This window comes from Tripterygium wilfordii, chromosome 4 (assembly GCF_013401445.1).
Source record: "Tripterygium wilfordii isolate XIE 37 chromosome 4, ASM1340144v1, whole genome shotgun sequence".
NCBI classification, from domain to species: Eukaryota; Viridiplantae; Streptophyta; class Magnoliopsida; order Celastrales; family Celastraceae; genus Tripterygium; species Tripterygium wilfordii.
The window spans coordinates 6,602,994-6,618,975 of NC_052235.1; the positions used below are offsets into that span (position 1 = coordinate 6,602,994).

General features: G+C 36.4%; 2 protein-coding genes across 6 annotated transcripts; one reads left to right on the forward strand and one right to left on the reverse strand.

Annotated features, from left to right (window-relative positions):
- Window positions 1-26: 26 nt before the first annotated feature.
- LOC119997434 (ubinuclein-1-like) lies at window positions 27-9,884 on the reverse strand. 4 transcript variants are annotated; one of them, XM_038844457.1, is made up of 14 exons: window positions 9,802-9,884; window positions 9,374-9,628; window positions 8,665-8,751; window positions 8,417-8,509; window positions 8,213-8,289; window positions 6,439-7,039; window positions 5,543-5,642; window positions 5,330-5,442; window positions 5,112-5,198; window positions 3,940-4,065; window positions 2,490-2,627; window positions 2,339-2,386; window positions 1,940-2,041; window positions 27-726 (listed from the first exon to the last, which is right to left on the reverse strand). In XM_038844457.1, the coding sequence occupies exons 2-14, from the start codon at window positions 9,593-9,595 to the stop codon at window positions 316-318; spliced, it is 2,205 nt and encodes a 734-aa protein (XP_038700385.1). In that variant the 5' UTR covers window positions 9,596-9,628; window positions 9,802-9,884; the 3' UTR covers window positions 27-315. The 4 variants fall into 4 exon arrangements, with proteins under 4 accessions (XP_038700385.1, XP_038700383.1, XP_038700386.1 ...); XM_038844455.1 differs by having other exon boundaries at window positions 27-732; XM_038844458.1 differs by having other exon boundaries at window positions 291-732; window positions 1,940-2,034.
- Window positions 9,885-11,700: 1,816 nt separating this feature from the next.
- LOC119996213 lies at window positions 11,701-15,166 on the forward strand. Of its 2 annotated transcripts, XR_005467816.1 has the most exons (7): window positions 11,701-12,244; window positions 12,331-12,399; window positions 12,981-13,085; window positions 13,983-14,102; window positions 14,379-14,468; window positions 14,551-14,737; window positions 14,844-15,166. XR_005467816.1 is itself a non-coding variant. In XM_038842768.1 (6 exons), the coding sequence occupies exons 1-6, from the start codon at window positions 11,759-11,761 to the stop codon at window positions 14,665-14,667; spliced, it is 987 nt and encodes a 328-aa protein (XP_038698696.1). In that variant the 5' UTR covers window positions 11,701-11,758; the 3' UTR covers window positions 14,668-15,166. The 2 variants fall into 2 exon arrangements, 1 of the variants encoding a protein (XP_038698696.1); XM_038842768.1 differs by having other exon boundaries at window positions 14,551-15,166.
- The last annotated feature ends 816 nt before the right edge of the window (window positions 15,167-15,982 follow it).

Consider the following 15,982-nt stretch of genomic DNA (forward strand, 5'->3'; position numbering starts at 1 on the left):
AATACGATTAAAAAAAAGCCAATAGAAGAAGAGAAAGTTCCCCATCAAGCGATGGGCAAACATACCACAGAATATCTGGACATCTCCTATTTATATCAGCACTCTAATCCATAAGACAACATCCAACAATAGTGATTACAAAAATGTTAAAAGAAAAACAACTGATCTAGAATTTAAGCGTCTCCAACTGTCCTAAGTTTTGAAAGTTAGGCAATCACTTTTGTGACTAAACCTTTTCTTTCAGGCAACATGATCAGCTTGACTGTTCAAGCCCGAAGGTGCAGCCAACGGAAGAACTGATTTTTGGGGAAGAACTTAAGCCAGCTTGAGGGATTTGTGTCTTTCATCCGACTGGGTATGTAACTTCTCCGGATGGGGATGTGTTCCATCCAACCCTGGCTCTGGCTTTCTCTTCACCTTTTTCTTTGCTAGTGGTGCCCCATCTGCCATCTTTGCATCACCCATTGAATGAGTTAAACTTCCCTTCGACTTCTCTGGTTTTGGCCTGTTCAAATTGGGAGCACTCGCGGAAGGACTAGGCGTTCGGACTGCCGCTGCTGTTGTATTGGAAACAGACTTGTGAGGGAGAACCAAAACATGACCATCGTGATCAGTAGCCAACCTGTCCCGTACACTTTGAGACTGAGCAATTGAACCAGTGTCAACTTTAGCCGCCGCCGCCGCCTCTGATCTCTGGGCCAACAACTTCTTATTCTTTATCGTCTCCTGATCCTTGAAAGGAAGTAGACATCAATAAAATAAAAACAACATACAAAAAGAGTGAAGCAAAATACATTTAAAAAAATAGCAAGTGATGATACTACATTACTACAAGCTTTAATTATAGCAAAGATCTCTTGGGCATTTGAACATCCGGTGATATAGCATTGCAATTTTCCTAGTAATTTTAGTTTTAATATTATCAATTTAGGGGAAATTTTGGGTCAAGGCCATTAATGAATTCTTTGATTTGATTAAATTACATTATCCCACTAAAAACATTAAAATCGATTATAAAACAATAAATTTATTCTAGTATCTCCATCCCAGCATGATCATCAATAGTAATGACTTTCAACAATTAATATAGATAATTCATCATCATCATCCGAGCCTTTATCCCAAAAGTTCGGGGTCGGCTACACGAGTCTATGAGAACATCATTGGAAATCCACCACATGTATTTGTTTTTTCCATTCATTTCAATATAGATAATTAACTATAGAAATTGACAATTCAATTCTAGTCCATTGGAACCAAATGTTTGCATCTGTAAGGTATCCTCTTTTAGGAAACAAAATAAGCTACTTCAAACAACAGCAGTTTCAAGTGAAAATTAAACGAAACTCCTTATGGTGTTGCCCACTCATTGTGCCAACCATAGGTCAAATGGAGTCACTTTGATCCTTGTAGTCTTCTCCATTAGAAGATCACAATTCAGTTAAAATAATTTTTAATAGCCCACACGAATAAAAAAATCTCCCACGCCTTCTGGCAGTATCTTTCTTGCCTTAACACTCCAAATTTTAATCCGTATCACTTGATCCCAAGTAGGGTTCAAGTTAACAACCTTGTACGCAGTGCCAATATAATTTAAGCAGATGTCATTTAACATAGACTAAGAAAAGAACCAAAAAAAATGATGACTATAAAAGAATCATGTGCCAGTTTTTTTTTTGGGTCCCCTCATTCTCAAATGCCATGAGTTTTGAAACAGATCACAGTTGGTTGCTCTGCAAATATTACTAAACTTACATGAATTGTGTCAGAATTAAATATTTAAATATCATGTTTACTCTCAGAAAATGGCATTACCTCCCATTGAAAGAGAGAAAAAAGAAGCAAAAGCTTCCAAACTAGAAATAATAGTTTGAGCTATGACAACGCACAAGTGCACACATAGAGAAGAAAGTGCGAGAGGAAGGAAAGCCTAAAATACCTTATGTTGGGTGTACAATGCCCTGCGTCTCTCTTTTGCCCGACAAATTGCTCTTTTGATACCATGGTTATCCATGAAACCGTTTGGCCACAATTCTGCAAGCTGAATCACATATTGGCCTCAAATTTCAAAATCATTAAAAAAACATCTAACTACCATCGAACAAAAGCAAATAAACTAAGAAGAAAAGATTTAAATATGAATATTAGTGGCAAGTGCAATCAGAAAAGCATCTACTTACTTAAATTAACAAATTGAAATAGAATTCCTTATAAAGCTGATATGATGCAGAAGAATTCAGTCACAAGTCATGCACAGGAGAGTATGGAGAAGCAGCCAAATTGTTATGCAGTGCAAAACAGAACATAATAATAATTATTATAAGGAAACGTAAACAACCTCTGAATACAGCTTCCTGATTTGTGGACCAGAATCTTCATCCAACCCCTAGAATCATAAAAATCAAACAACGGAAAATTAAGACACTAAGAGTTCTCTCTAACACAAGGGAAATTCATGCAAAAGCACAAATTCAAACATAAATCAGTACATCGATGAAAAGGTCATAAAGATCACAAATCTTGTCCTCCATCGCAGCATCCATGCGAAATTTCCTTTTATTGACTCCCTTTTCCACTGAACCAACTTCTTGAAAATCATCTGACAAGCCAGCTTGTTGTTCAAATGCCTGAGTCATCAAATGATTTATTTGACATTAACACCAAGAAATAAAACTTCAGATACTGGGATGCTGTACAAGCATCTCAACTAATACTGAAGGCATATTAGCTCCGAGATTAGAAAGCAGCAATAAGGAGATATTAGAATGTCGTATAAAATGGTTTTGGTCATGTTTCTTTTGCAAAACCTTCATATGCGTTTTCATAAAACTGATCTCAATTAAATACACAAACATATGACAGCCATCGAGAGAGAAAGCAGGTAAGTTATGGAGTGGAGTCTAAGAAGAGAAAAAGACAATACGGAGGAGGGATGGTCTCCCCATGTTTACTTTACAGGCGGGGTGCTGCGAAAAGGTCAAATTTTGGTAGATGCATGTTTTTTTTCAAATCTTCGAAAGAATGCCAAAGTGATTGAATGGTCTACTAATCTGGAAAGTGTCTTATTAGACAAGCTGTGGATTGGAATGGAAGCTGTTCATGAAGTTTTATACGCCACTTACAAAGCCACTGCCTACTATAATGAGGAAACTTTAAAGCGGAGGGATCATAGTCAAAATTGCTAACAAATTCTTTACAAAAGTATGATAAGAGGAGAGGACAAATTTTCCATGGGATGCCTTTTGAAAGAAAAAGGTACCCGCAAAAGTAGTATTTTTATTTTTTCAAAAGCCAAGTATGAGAGGATATTAACAATTGACAACCTCTGGCAAAAGGACACATGGTGATCAAGAGTGCAAATAAGTTAGCAAGGAATCAGTAAACACATTTTTCCTACATTGCAGATGGAAATCGAAGAATCTTTTTAAAAACTACTGGGGGACCCGCACAATGCACAGGAAGTGTCAACAAAATACAAATTTTAGGTTTTAACAAAAATATATATATTTATATAGACACAAATTTACCACATATGTATATATTTTAAAAACTAATTTTCAGTATGTATATGTTATAGTAATTAAATTGTAATCAAGTTAATATTAACATATATATGTTTATAGAGTACAAGTGAACATGTAGCCCAATGGTAGAGGTCACAAGTTGGAAACAACCCCTTCATATATTATATAGGAGGTAAGGTCTGCATACATTATACATGTCCCCAACCCCGCCCACTACGGGAGTCTTGTACACTGGAGTTGTTTTCCTTTTTTATATATGTGTATGTTTATAGAGTTTAGGGGTAGAGTTGCAACGGTGCAACCTAAATGGATAATGAAATTGAAGATTTTGAATTAAAGCTGCCAATGAATTAGTTCCCAAAAATTTGGAAGCTAAAGTAATAAGATAAATCTACAGAGAGAGAATCAATCACACCTTGGAATCTAAAGATGGTACGCGCATTTTTATCATCTCAACCACTTCCTTCTTTAGATGCTGAAATTTATGATCTTTCTCCTGCTTCGCTGACAAACCCATGTTGATCATAACTTTTAAGTTTCTCTGGAGCAATAAAAAGAATGTATCAGTGTCCTGACTCATATAAAGAAAAAGGTCCCAGATCAGTGACAAGACAGATGAAAATGAAAATCAGAGAAATCATGAGAGAGACAAAACCAAAAGGCTAATTCATAATCAGCCACTTCTAAATTCAACTAGAAGTTCAAATAGTTGCAATAGAAACTTCATTCACATAAATCAATATCATTCTACCATTATAAGTCGTCACAAGCTTGTTCTAGTAGTGAATTATTAAACAAAGTACAAGAAAGTTAAACCAGGTATCAAAATCACTACACTATTCCTCTTTTCCAGGTTTTTTTCTAGAAAGGAAGGACAGCAAGACCAAAGCTACAGCCAAGGAATTAATCACAATACAATAGTATTGAGGTTATAAACTAGCCCATACATGTTCCAAAACTTAACCCTAAAATTACGATAAAAGAAGGCTGGAATCCCATCAATTATCTAAGGACACATGCCAATAACTACAGACATCTACAAGAATAAATATGGTGCCATTATAAGCATCGAGGAATTTCACACTAATAATCAAAATATGATACTCTGTCTCTTGAATTTTTTTTCCAGTCGAGGGAGATGCATCTGCACAATCTAAGAGCAAAATGAACACTATATAAGTGTACAATTTCTACTTTATACAGCCTTCTGAGCAGCTGTACTAAGGGCCTATTTATTTATCATAGGCCAAATTTTTTGCAGAAAATCTAGCAACCAAGACTCCAATCAAATGAAGTCGTCCAGAAATCAAACAAGAATCAATAACGATTAGTGGTATTACTTGTTTACTCGTGAGTGGAGCTATCATTAGTGCATGGTCTCTACAGAGCTTGATCTTGAGATGCTTCATGGTTTTCTAGCCGTGACATTTCAGGGTTTTATTTTTTTGTTTTTTGTTGTGTTACTTGTGAACTTTCATCTTGGGGTATGTCACTCATATATTGTACAGTTATTTTTAATGCCATTCTCATTACCAAAAAAAGAATCAATAACAAATCCCGTCTTTATTTCTTAGCACATGGACCTACCTTTAACGTTCTGAGCTGTACTATGTGACCAAGAATGCTCATGAGGCGATTGATTAACTCCTGTGATATTTTCCCTTGGCTTGCCTGCTGCAACCAATTATAAAAACAAGTTCTTAACAGATTAAAGCAACTGGCAAAAAAGAGCATGTTAATGAAAACTAAATGGAATGCATAAACAAGAAACAAAAGCGGTAATGACATTCAAAATTCTCGTGTACCGCTAGTCTAGCAACTTTAGAAAGCTTTAGCTTCATTTCTCGAGTAAGTCGAGTCCTTTTCATTGCCTGGGATGAAGCATCCGCCTCTTGATTTTCGATCCCAGGTGGTCTTGCTGTACATTTAAAGCAAAGAACAAAAAACTAATTTGAAAGGGCTTCCCCAAATTGTCAACATCAGAATAGTGGAAACGATTAAAAAATTTCTAGACTCACATTCTGCAACAATCTTCTGTAGCTCCCCTATGGCCCTTTCAAGCATTGAACTTTTAGACCTAAAACTGGAACCATCCTTCTTGTGCACATGAGACGTTTTCTGCATGTCAGAACATGACCACCACATATAAGGAAAAACTTAAATGCTGTAGTTAGAAGAACAAGCTAAAGATGAAATTGGCAAGGTTTGCATGATTTAACCAATGCTTCACCCTTTTTTCCTGTATCTGCATCTAGAGTAAAATAACATGCCAAAAAGATTTCAGTTACCAAATCCTATTTATTGTATATGCCTATGAGAATATAACTATTCTCAAAACAATACACTTCCACCAAAGCTTGGGAGTTTGGAAATGGGGAAAAAAGGAACATATTTAGAAGTTACTTTATCGGAATTAATGGAGATGAGCAGAATCATGAACATATCTAGTTAATACATAAAATTTTATCCAACTCAACCAATTGACTATAGAACAAACCATGGATGATTGTGCTAGAAATGTTTCCATTTCAATATCAAAGCAATTGCATCTCTTATGATGACAGTTTCAGGAAACATATGTAAACAACACCCGTGCATAAGGCTCCGCAGTTGGGGGGTCGGGGGCAAGATGTACGCAGACCTTACTGGCGTTACCGCCACATAATATGTGGAGATGCTGTTTTCCAGGAAACATATGTGCTTGAGAATTATAATGCACTAAAAACTCCAAACATCAGAGCCCCAAAGTCTAAAGTTTCCCCAGTTTCCACGTTCTACCCCCAATATCCATGTAATACCACAATTGCTGACACCATCCACCAAGTACAGCTAATAAATTATGACTGTTAACACGAAGTAATGTTGCCACTTGCCATAGGGCCAAAAATAAACAAGAAAACAGAGAGTTTCTTACCATTATTTGAATGGAAGATTTATTCTCTACAACGTTAGTGCGGGACAGTTCACGGATTCCATTCTTTTCCCCCATTCGAAAAGATAGCTCCACCTCATTATTATTCAATGGTTTTGCAGATGGCACTTTGGATACTGAATAAGCACTTTTCTCATAGTATTTCTGATGTGAGGCATCAGAGGATCCACTGGCATCTTTCAACTTAGGGCTGGGATTCTTTGCCTGTACATCTCCAGCCTTTGGCTTTTCAATATCTTTTGCATCTGCTTGAGATGCAGAAGCATCGCCATTTGGAACATTTAAATATGGGGAAGGATCGGATATCATTTTGGTATCAGCAGCCTTCTTCTTGGAAGAATTCCCAGATGCATTCAATTGATTTTCAGACTTCATTTCCTCATGGTGACCACTATTCACAGCTAAATTTTGAGATGGAGCAGAAGAATTATTGAGCAATGGATTTGACTTTCCAGCTGCTGCCTTACTGACTTTTGCAGGTTTATTGGATACACGACCATCACCATCCTCACCAAGAGCCTTTGTTGAATCTTTTCTTCGCCTTTTCTTTGGTTGCTGGTGAGGTATTAGAGCAGGTTCATTTCTTGTAAGACAAAACATAAAAATCAGTGAAGGAGGATGTACATAATTTACCAAAATAAACTGACAGAATGGATATGTTATCAACTTCTTTTAATATATAATAAACAGCAATACAACACTCTTGAACCGAGAGACCTGGCATGACACGTCGCAAACCCCAAATTAAGTAAATCTTAACAAGGCTATGCACATAGTACCAGAGAGTAAAGCCAAAAGATGGTAGAGTGAATTCAACGCTTTTATTTGGACAGCTACAAAGTAATTCAATACTACAACAAGAAAATGAATGATGATGTATGTCACCTTGCATGTGACGGGCAAGGATTTTCTTTAGTAAACAGAATATTGTAAATTCTACGTCTATTGCCCCAAACAAACAGCAGGCTATGTTAAAAAAAATTACATACTCAAGAATCAAGATGGAGAGAATAAAATTTGTTTTAATGCTCGAAATAAGATCTCCACAGACATAAAAAAAAAATGGTTGCCTCTTTGATGCATGTAGAAAACAGACAAACAGAAGGATTACATATATGCATGCCCCTGTGTGCCAGTTGTAAGGTCCATTTTTGTCTAATCAAAGAAACTCTGATATCTATGTGTATATACGTTTATACAAGAAAAAAATTCTCAATTTATAAAGAAAGCTTACATGAAAAGTTTAATGTTGGAAATTTATACGAAGGAAGTTTGGTATGTTGCTGTACTTATAACTGTATTATATCACTATTTGAACCAAGCTACCATAACAACAAACAAAGCCATATTCGCACTCATACTTATATCCTCATTTGAACCAAGCTATAAACGCAGCTACAACAACTGGAACTACTTTGGTTAGCATCTAGGACAAAGCAACCACAGTGTGTGACAACCATTGACCAAATTTAATAAGGAAAATCATGTTTTCCCAGCTTTACAATCTACGTATTCAATTCACAAAAATCAAGTAGAAAAGTAAAGGCAGAAACATCTCACAGTTGTAAAACTCCACATGTTAAAGGATTCATATATGTCGGTAACTGTATCTAGCAAGGATAATTCTAGAGTTTTGTTGTGGATATATTTGTGGCTCTAAGAAAAGCAGAGACAAACCAGTGGAATACAAAGTAAAGAGAACCAGCATCTAGCAACACTTTATATTTTCATAAATGGTCAGGTACAGAAAACTCACATGCGTTCCAACTTCCCCCGATTAACAAAGAATCCATCGTGCTTTATTGCAGAATTATCAACTTCAAAATATTCATCCTGCATCATAAGGGATGAACATAAATTCACTTTTATAACCTCCATACTCCAAGGAAAAAGGAAATATCGGCAGCATTCATGTAGATATCAACAGCTTGACATTCAAAGGTGGGAAAAAAGCACCAACCAATTCAGCATCATCAATAAAAGAGTCTTCGGTATCATACTGATCATCATCAGGAATATCCATTAGATCTTCCTCATCACTACTATCCTTGCCCTGGAAATGATTGATGGTTGTATTAGCACACATAATTCAACTGTCGACAATGTAGAACTACTTTTACTTTTAATGTCTGGATCTATGATTTTGCAAAAGATGAGTCGCAAATAGGCCATACGAGAAATCACCAAATTGCCTGAAATATAACATACAGTGTAAAGGCGCTCAATCTTCTCAATGACCGCACTGTAACGATTTGGATGAGGTGCGTCTATCTCTGTGCTTTCAGCTAATTGTGCCTGAATAAGGTCAAGCAAGAAAAACAAATTTAAAACACATAGAATGAACAATACCACGTAGAACAAATCACATAAATGAGAAGAAAGAAAAGTTTCTTGCGATGTGGTTTTCAAAGGCGAACAAAAAAAAGAGTCATGAAAAGGTGACTCACGTTACACCCACCCTCAAAATCATCAAGAACAAAGTTACTTGGGCTAAGAAAATTATATATCCAATTTATTAAACAAAGCAACCAAACTCTTTCTACACAAGACTTACAGATTCATTGGAATGAAGACAAATCTAATTCTGATATTCAAAATTACCCTTACTTCTAAATTCTGGAACAATCTTCTTTTTTCCTGAGTAAATTTAGACATTAATTAATAAGTTGTTGAAACAACATTTATTTTCCAAGGTTTTCATCTACCTACAAATTTCAGTTCCCCTCACCTGAATTTCTCAGCAAAATCATACATCCTGGTCCAAACATCTCTGAAGTTGCATAATTATCAACCAAGCGAATTACAGTTTACGGGGAACAGTTCACCACGAAATACATTTATATTAAAACATGTAGAGCGTAAATTTGCATATATTTGGGTATGTTATGCAAATAGAAGACCAACAGCGAGGACTTACGGGAGCGATACGAGACTCTAGGTTGGGATGGGCGTTGGCCGGCGTATCAGTCGAGCGGGCGGATCCGGAGCCCTTACTGGCATCTTTCACGAGCTTCCTCCACGACACGAATGTAGTCTCTCCGGGTCGGAGCTCCACCGAGAACAGCTGTCGGTCACCCTTCCTCAAACAAGTCGGCTGAACCCTCGACGATTCACCGCCATCACTCCTCTCATCACCCATCGGGGCCGCCAATATTCTTCGGGTTATTCAACTCTAAGAAATTCGGGAATCAAATCAGTATTTAACAGACATAGAGAACTGAAAGAAGCTGATAACAAAACAAGCCCTACATGAACGAATTGATTGAAACTTGAAAGTAAAAGAAAAGCAGTTATGGAAAGAAAGAGGTTTTGTGAGAAAAATCGGCGGGATGCGGAAATATTTACGTGGGTTGTGATGAATTAACTCGAAATCTACATTCCCTTTTTTTGCCCTTTCGTTTGAATTTTCTCGCAATTTCCTTTCCGATAAAATTAAGGGAGGAAGTGAATGGGGCGGGTTCAAAGACGGGCCGGATCTGAATTTTTTTAAGCCGGGGTTAGTATTTAGGGTCGGGTTATCAATTTGAGTGCTTTAACCCATTAGATCGATTGCAGCAATACAATTTTGTTGGCCCATAAGTCTATTTTTGAAAAATTTAATGGGTCATGGATGAAATGGCGCACACAATAATACCAATTTGTTAGTCTTATTTTCTTGGGTCAAGCAATGAGGCATGAAGGTTGGTTGGCTCTCATGCTTGCTCTTCAAATGAGTCAATATTGTACACCACTTTTATCACACCAAAAATAAATCTAACAAATTTACACAATTGTACCAATACATTTTATTGGCTCAACCACATAAATAAAACACGTATTCCAATACATTTTGTTATTCCAAACAATTAAATACCATTGTGATTGCTCTTATGGACTTGCTCTATTGTTTTATCTTTCATAAACGGATTTACCATGTTATCCTTTAAATTTACATAATCAATAGAGATCACTTAATTATTCCGTAATTATCTTATGGTCTATGGATGTGTCAAGATTTATTATTATACATATTTATATGTGCTATACCAATTGCTATTGACTATCACAATATATACATATTACATGTTTTGACTAAATAGAATATCCTCTAAGAAGTTTCAAAGGCACCTTGCTTTTTCTCTAACTTTATATGAAGTTATAAATTTATTCTTGGTCGTGGATATGGTTATACTCGTTTCTTTAAAGTATTTTAAAGACACTGTAGCTCCTCCAATAGTAAAGATAAATCCACTTATGGATTTTTGAGTCTTTAGTACCGAATATCCAATTATCATCGTTATACCCTTCAAGTGCAAGCGTATATTTTGTGCAATAGAGTTCATATTTTAAGGTGTATCTCATGTATTTGAAAACTCTTATAATATCCTTCCAGTGATATTTACACAATGACTAATATACATACTCAGCAAACTGAGTATTTTATGTCTAGCTTAGTGCGGTGTATGAGATACATAGTACTTCTAATGTTACGTAAATATTATGCTTGATATATTGCGCCGCGTCACCAGTATTTTTGGTTAAATGTTGAATATATCATTTTTTTTTTTGAAATACAAAAGAGAATTATGCTTGCAAAAATGTTAGGAATCTTAGTAAAATGCATCACAGTTATCTCAATAGTGGATCTTGTCCATTGATTGATGTCAGTGTAGAGACCCACAAAACCTTGGGATTGAACCATAGAGTGACACATCCACCACTGAGGTGACTGAGATGTTTTTTATTGGGATCCCTATCGCTTCGGTTATGCTTGTGGTTGGAATCGAACTTTTGAGACACTATATTATTATCATTATTGTCATATTTATCAAGGACCTTAAGTTAGTATAAAGCCATATCTTTCATATCAAAATTATTGGTCATATTAGTAGATTTACCAATATATTTAGAAAATATAATTGACCAAGTATCCGAAATTTACATGTTTGGGATTTGTTTTATAGATTTATTTTTGGTTTTAAAAAAATACATGTTTGGTTATATGTAGTTTTTGTTTCGTAAAAAAATATATATATATTTTTCTGATTGTAGAATAATTTTATAAAATATATTTAAGATGTTTTTATTTCTTATATTTCATGGGCACTTGGAAGGTGTCGCCAAAACAATTTTTTGTACGTCATTCATTATATTAGGAAAAAAAATTAAAAATTTAACTTCGAATTCATTAACTAAAAACTATAAAATCATTAAACAAATAAATAAAAAACCAAAAGTAAAAAACCCAATCCAAAACCCCAAAGGGCCAAAACAACAAACTTCCTCACTTTCTTGCCTTCCAAACACACCACAGGACCACGCCATGTCTACTACTCCTCTCATCCTTTCTTCCCTACCCTCCTTAAACCTCAGAAATTCATACCCCTCCACCACCACCGCCGGTGCGACTACGGGCACTCCGTTTCCCGCCCTCACATTCAAGCTCACGTCGCTTACCCTGCGCCGGTCCCGAAAATCTTCTTTCATTGTAAGGGCCGATGACGGTGACGCTGATTCCGGGGGCCCCGATGACTACGACATGGACGAGGACGAGGTGGAGGAGGTTGACAACAAGAAGGACTACGACGTCGAGTATGAACCCTTGGCTGCTGGGGCCATTACAGTTGTGGATGACGACATCGCCATGGTTGACAGCAAGAGCTTCATGTCCATCCAAGGCTGGGATCCCGAGATGGTCGTCGATTATAGAATCAACGAGGAGGAGTTCCACAAGATTAGTTTGCAGGACTGCGATTTCTTCATAAGAAAACCTCCGGACCCGGACAATGACGTCTATGATTTCAGGGAGGTTGGTATAGAATGTTTGTGCCTATGAAATTGTGCACGCGTCTAGGCTTGTATTTTCTTTTCATAATCAAATTTTTTGGTATGTAGATGTATGTGACGCCGCCAGACACGGATATTTACTCAATACCGAAGGTTCTTGCTCCAATGCCTCAGAAGGTAATGCTAATTTGTATCTTGGAATGTGCTTAGAAATTATACTCGGTCATCTCTTGAACTGTTGGCCATGCTTATCGTAGTGCAGATGAAATCTTCGTTTGTAATCCAAAAATGTGAAAAAAGCTATGATGTAATGTAATTCTGGAAGTTCCATCACTTCGTGGAATTGTTTGTTGTTGAAGATAAAGTTTATCATGAAATTACAGTGGTTGTCAGCTATGAGTTAATGACTCTGTTATGTTACAAATAGATAAAAATTGGTAATACGGATGGTATGCTAGAATTATTTAACTGTTGGAGAGAGTTTACGATACTGAAAGAGCACAAGGAAAGCATCGGTAAGGAGAAATCCTCTATGACACTCTAGCAGGTACAGCTAAAGTGGTACTAGGAGGTCATTGAGATTAGGTACATGACGTATCTCTGTTATATTTATGGAGATTGAAGAATATATTTTGCAAATTTGGGAAATCATGGAAACAACTAAACAAGAGTAACGATTTTTTTAGTTTGCATTCCGCTTTCTGATTCTACAAGTTGTCTCTAACTGATGGAAATTGTGTCCTTTGTGTGAATTGCAGTACATACGATGTGCAAAAAGTGATTATGGATGTTATAATGTTACAGAGCCACCCATTGATGCTCCTCGGGATCCTTTGTATAAGTCTGAAAAGGAGATACATAAGGTATGAGCAACCTATTGGTTAGACAGATGCCATATAATCGTATAAATCAGTAAATGTATTGAGTTTACTTTTCTCCTGCTCTATTATACCTTTTTTGTTTGATTGGAATATATAATCTTTTTGCAAGATACTCTGGCTGTGGAAGTTGATTTTTGTTTAGAAATTGTTGTCTCACTTCACTTCAAAGCAGCATGGCATAAAGCAATTGCATAATACTAGTTTTAATTTTTATTGGTTACTTCTTTCAAAATTTCCCCTTCCAGTTTCCACATATATAGCCTTAAATGTAGAAACATTTTTATCTCAAGTGGTAGAAGGATGAAGAGAAAGCACGCCTCCTAGAGAAACGAAGCACATAAAAGCCTGAAATTATTATGTTGGGTAGGAATGCTTCAGTGTAAATAAAGAAAAAAATTCAAACAAGTCCTGTGAACAAAAGCAATATTGCCATGCCTTGAGGAAGATGGTAATCAAGTTTTGTTCTGATGTCAATGGAACTTCTGAATAAAGATTGCAAGGCGAATAATGGCATGTGGAAAAAATATTGAGAGATGTTGTGATGTGCAAAGAAGAATTGCACCCTGGAGAGAAGGTCATGAAGGATATGCTGATTTGACCCTCATTTTATGTTTACATAAGTTTGAAAGTTTTGAGTAGGTTTTATTCCAAAGGGTAAATAACTCTAGTGCAAAAGGTTTCCGTAGTGTTTATGGAAATTATTTTATGCGAGGGGTTTATTTTCTTGAATCTTGAAGGACAAAAACATAGTTGTGTTAGCAGGGGAGTTGACGTGTTTTTCTTAATTTTCTTGTTCCTTTTATGGTTTTTTATCAATCAGTTATTATCTGTTTTATGGTAATAACGTCACGGACTCACGCATTTGATTATTTGATGTAGATTTTGTTGACGAAGCATTACAGGAATCGGAGGCTGAATGACCCAGAGTTTGTGCTTGATTTTGAGGAGATTTATGTTATCAACTCCAAAACAAAGTCAATTACTAGAGCAAAAGTTTTGGTAAGCACTATAGTTTCTAGAACGAGCTTTGAATGCTCTTGTAATCTTGCAAACATGCTAATACATATGCCTCTCATCTTTCCAAGTCCTGTTTTCCCTTCAGACTTGGTTTAAGGTTTGTCTGATTTCCCATGCAATTATTGGGAATCTGATTGTATACATGGGCTGGCACTATAACATTTTTACTAGTTTTGTTACTTTTTGCAAAAAGCTAATGTGACTTCAAGTAGTCATGAGAGAGGCTTGGTCATATTATGGTTGATATGACATGTATAGGTCACAGCTCCAGGAGGAAGAAACAGGGACAGAAAGAGGGATTTGCTTGTTATACGGGATAATGGAACCTCTTTCAAAATAATTGATATGGTGATAATCTCCGATCCAAATTTGTTTCTGTGATTTTATCCTCTATGCATTGCCTAATTCATATTCATTTTGATGTTTTTAGAGTGAGAGAGATGATCCCACCACTGTGATAGAGAGAGAGGACTGGGCCAAGTCTAGACAAGACATGGAAAGACATCTCAGCAAGCTACGGGACTTCAGCATTTCAAATTGGTTCTAAACAGTCGGCAGAGGTGTGGAGATTGTTTGATCATATTGTGAATATGCTAGAAAATGCAAATTGGTCAGAGGTGAGCATAGACTTCGGAATTTGAACTTTGGCGTCCAATCAAGATCAAGTAACTGATAAATGATAATCCATTCAGCGAAGAATTGAAATTATTTGATCATGATTAGAATATGCTGGAAAATGCCAGTTGGTTGGAGATGAGCGTTTGCACGTCTATTCACTTCAGCATACAATAAAGACCTTATAATTTAAAATTGGAAGTATGCACGCTGCTAATGATGAAATTCTGCTGATGCTTAGACAGGGATGGGGCTTGGATAGTAGTGACAGGTACTTCCTTTTCATTTTGTGGGATTGTGAAGTTGTTTGACCTTATTTGTCATATGTGTTGGCTTGTAAATTCTTGTTATCCAAATTGTTCTTTCTGAATATAATGTGATATGGCGAGTAAGAATAACATGTATTTTGGTAAATCTTTCATATTTTCTGATGAGGTGGGGTGATGTTGAGTTCTGGTGATTGCTCTGCTGAATTTCTCTTTGGAACAGATGACATGTGACAATCATAAGTCATCATTGCCCATTTTCCTTTTTGGCAGCTCGTCTCTGAACCCTGAAGTAGCCAAGAAAGTTTTCCTTTCTTTCACTACATGTTTCTGCCGTGCATTTTAGCTCGAATTCTCCTCTGGATGATCTATGCAGTTCCAAAAGACATGAAAGGTGCGATCATAATTTCTTCTCTGACTTAAAGATACCTCTATTGGGTGATTGATTTGCGAAGTAAAGAAAGTCGCACAATACCTTCCTTAGTCTTGGAAGAAAACAGTCAGCAGATAATTGGATGAACACTATATGCACCCCAATTTTAACTTTAACTAAGTACAACCCAATCTTATTAGATCCCAGTTAGAAACATAACATTATCGAGTAAATCATCCTTTGCTAGGGTTTGTAATGTTTGGTATTTCCACCGCCACCAGTGAATGATAGCACCACAATCTGCACATTAACCCTAAATCCCCAGAAGTCCCAAGCCCAAATCATCTTCTCCTCAAAGAGAGACATCACAGATTCACAGCAAGTCGGCAACCCATCTCTTCGTACGAACCACACTCAATCTTTTAACTATATCTTTCTTCGTTTTCTCCGTATTTGTCTTCAAAGTTTTGTACCGCCATCAATGAATCTTGCAAGAAAAATAGCTATGATCCATCGATTATCACCGCCCCCATCTCTCCGTCTATGTTGCTTGGTAGGTTTGTGGATTCCAAGAAGAATTGGTTGATTGTCTAGACAGACGATGAGGG

Excerpts from the sequence above, each read along its gene's own strand:
- LOC119997434 (XM_038844455.1), bottom strand. The coding sequence starts at position 9,595 with ATGGGTGATGAGAGGAGTGATGGCGGTGAATCGTCGAGGGTTCAGCCG. Across the intron at positions 8,752-9,373 it reads TAGAGTCTCGTATCGCTCCC|GCACAATTAGCTGAAAGCAC; the intron begins GTAAGTCCTCGC and ends GACCTTATTCAG. Across the intron at positions 2,387-2,489 it reads TTTATGACCTTTTCATCGAT|GGGTTGGATGAAGATTCTGG; the intron begins GTACTGATTTAT and ends TTATGATTCTAG.
- LOC119996213 (XM_038842768.1), top strand. The coding sequence starts at position 11,759 with ATGTCTACTACTCCTCTCATCCTTTCTTCCCTACCCTCCTTAAACCTC. Across the intron at positions 12,245-12,330 it reads ACGTCTATGATTTCAGGGAG|ATGTATGTGACGCCGCCAGA; the intron begins GTTGGTATAGAA and ends TTTGGTATGTAG. Across the intron at positions 12,400-12,980 it reads TTGCTCCAATGCCTCAGAAG|TACATACGATGTGCAAAAAG; the intron begins GTAATGCTAATT and ends TGTGAATTGCAG.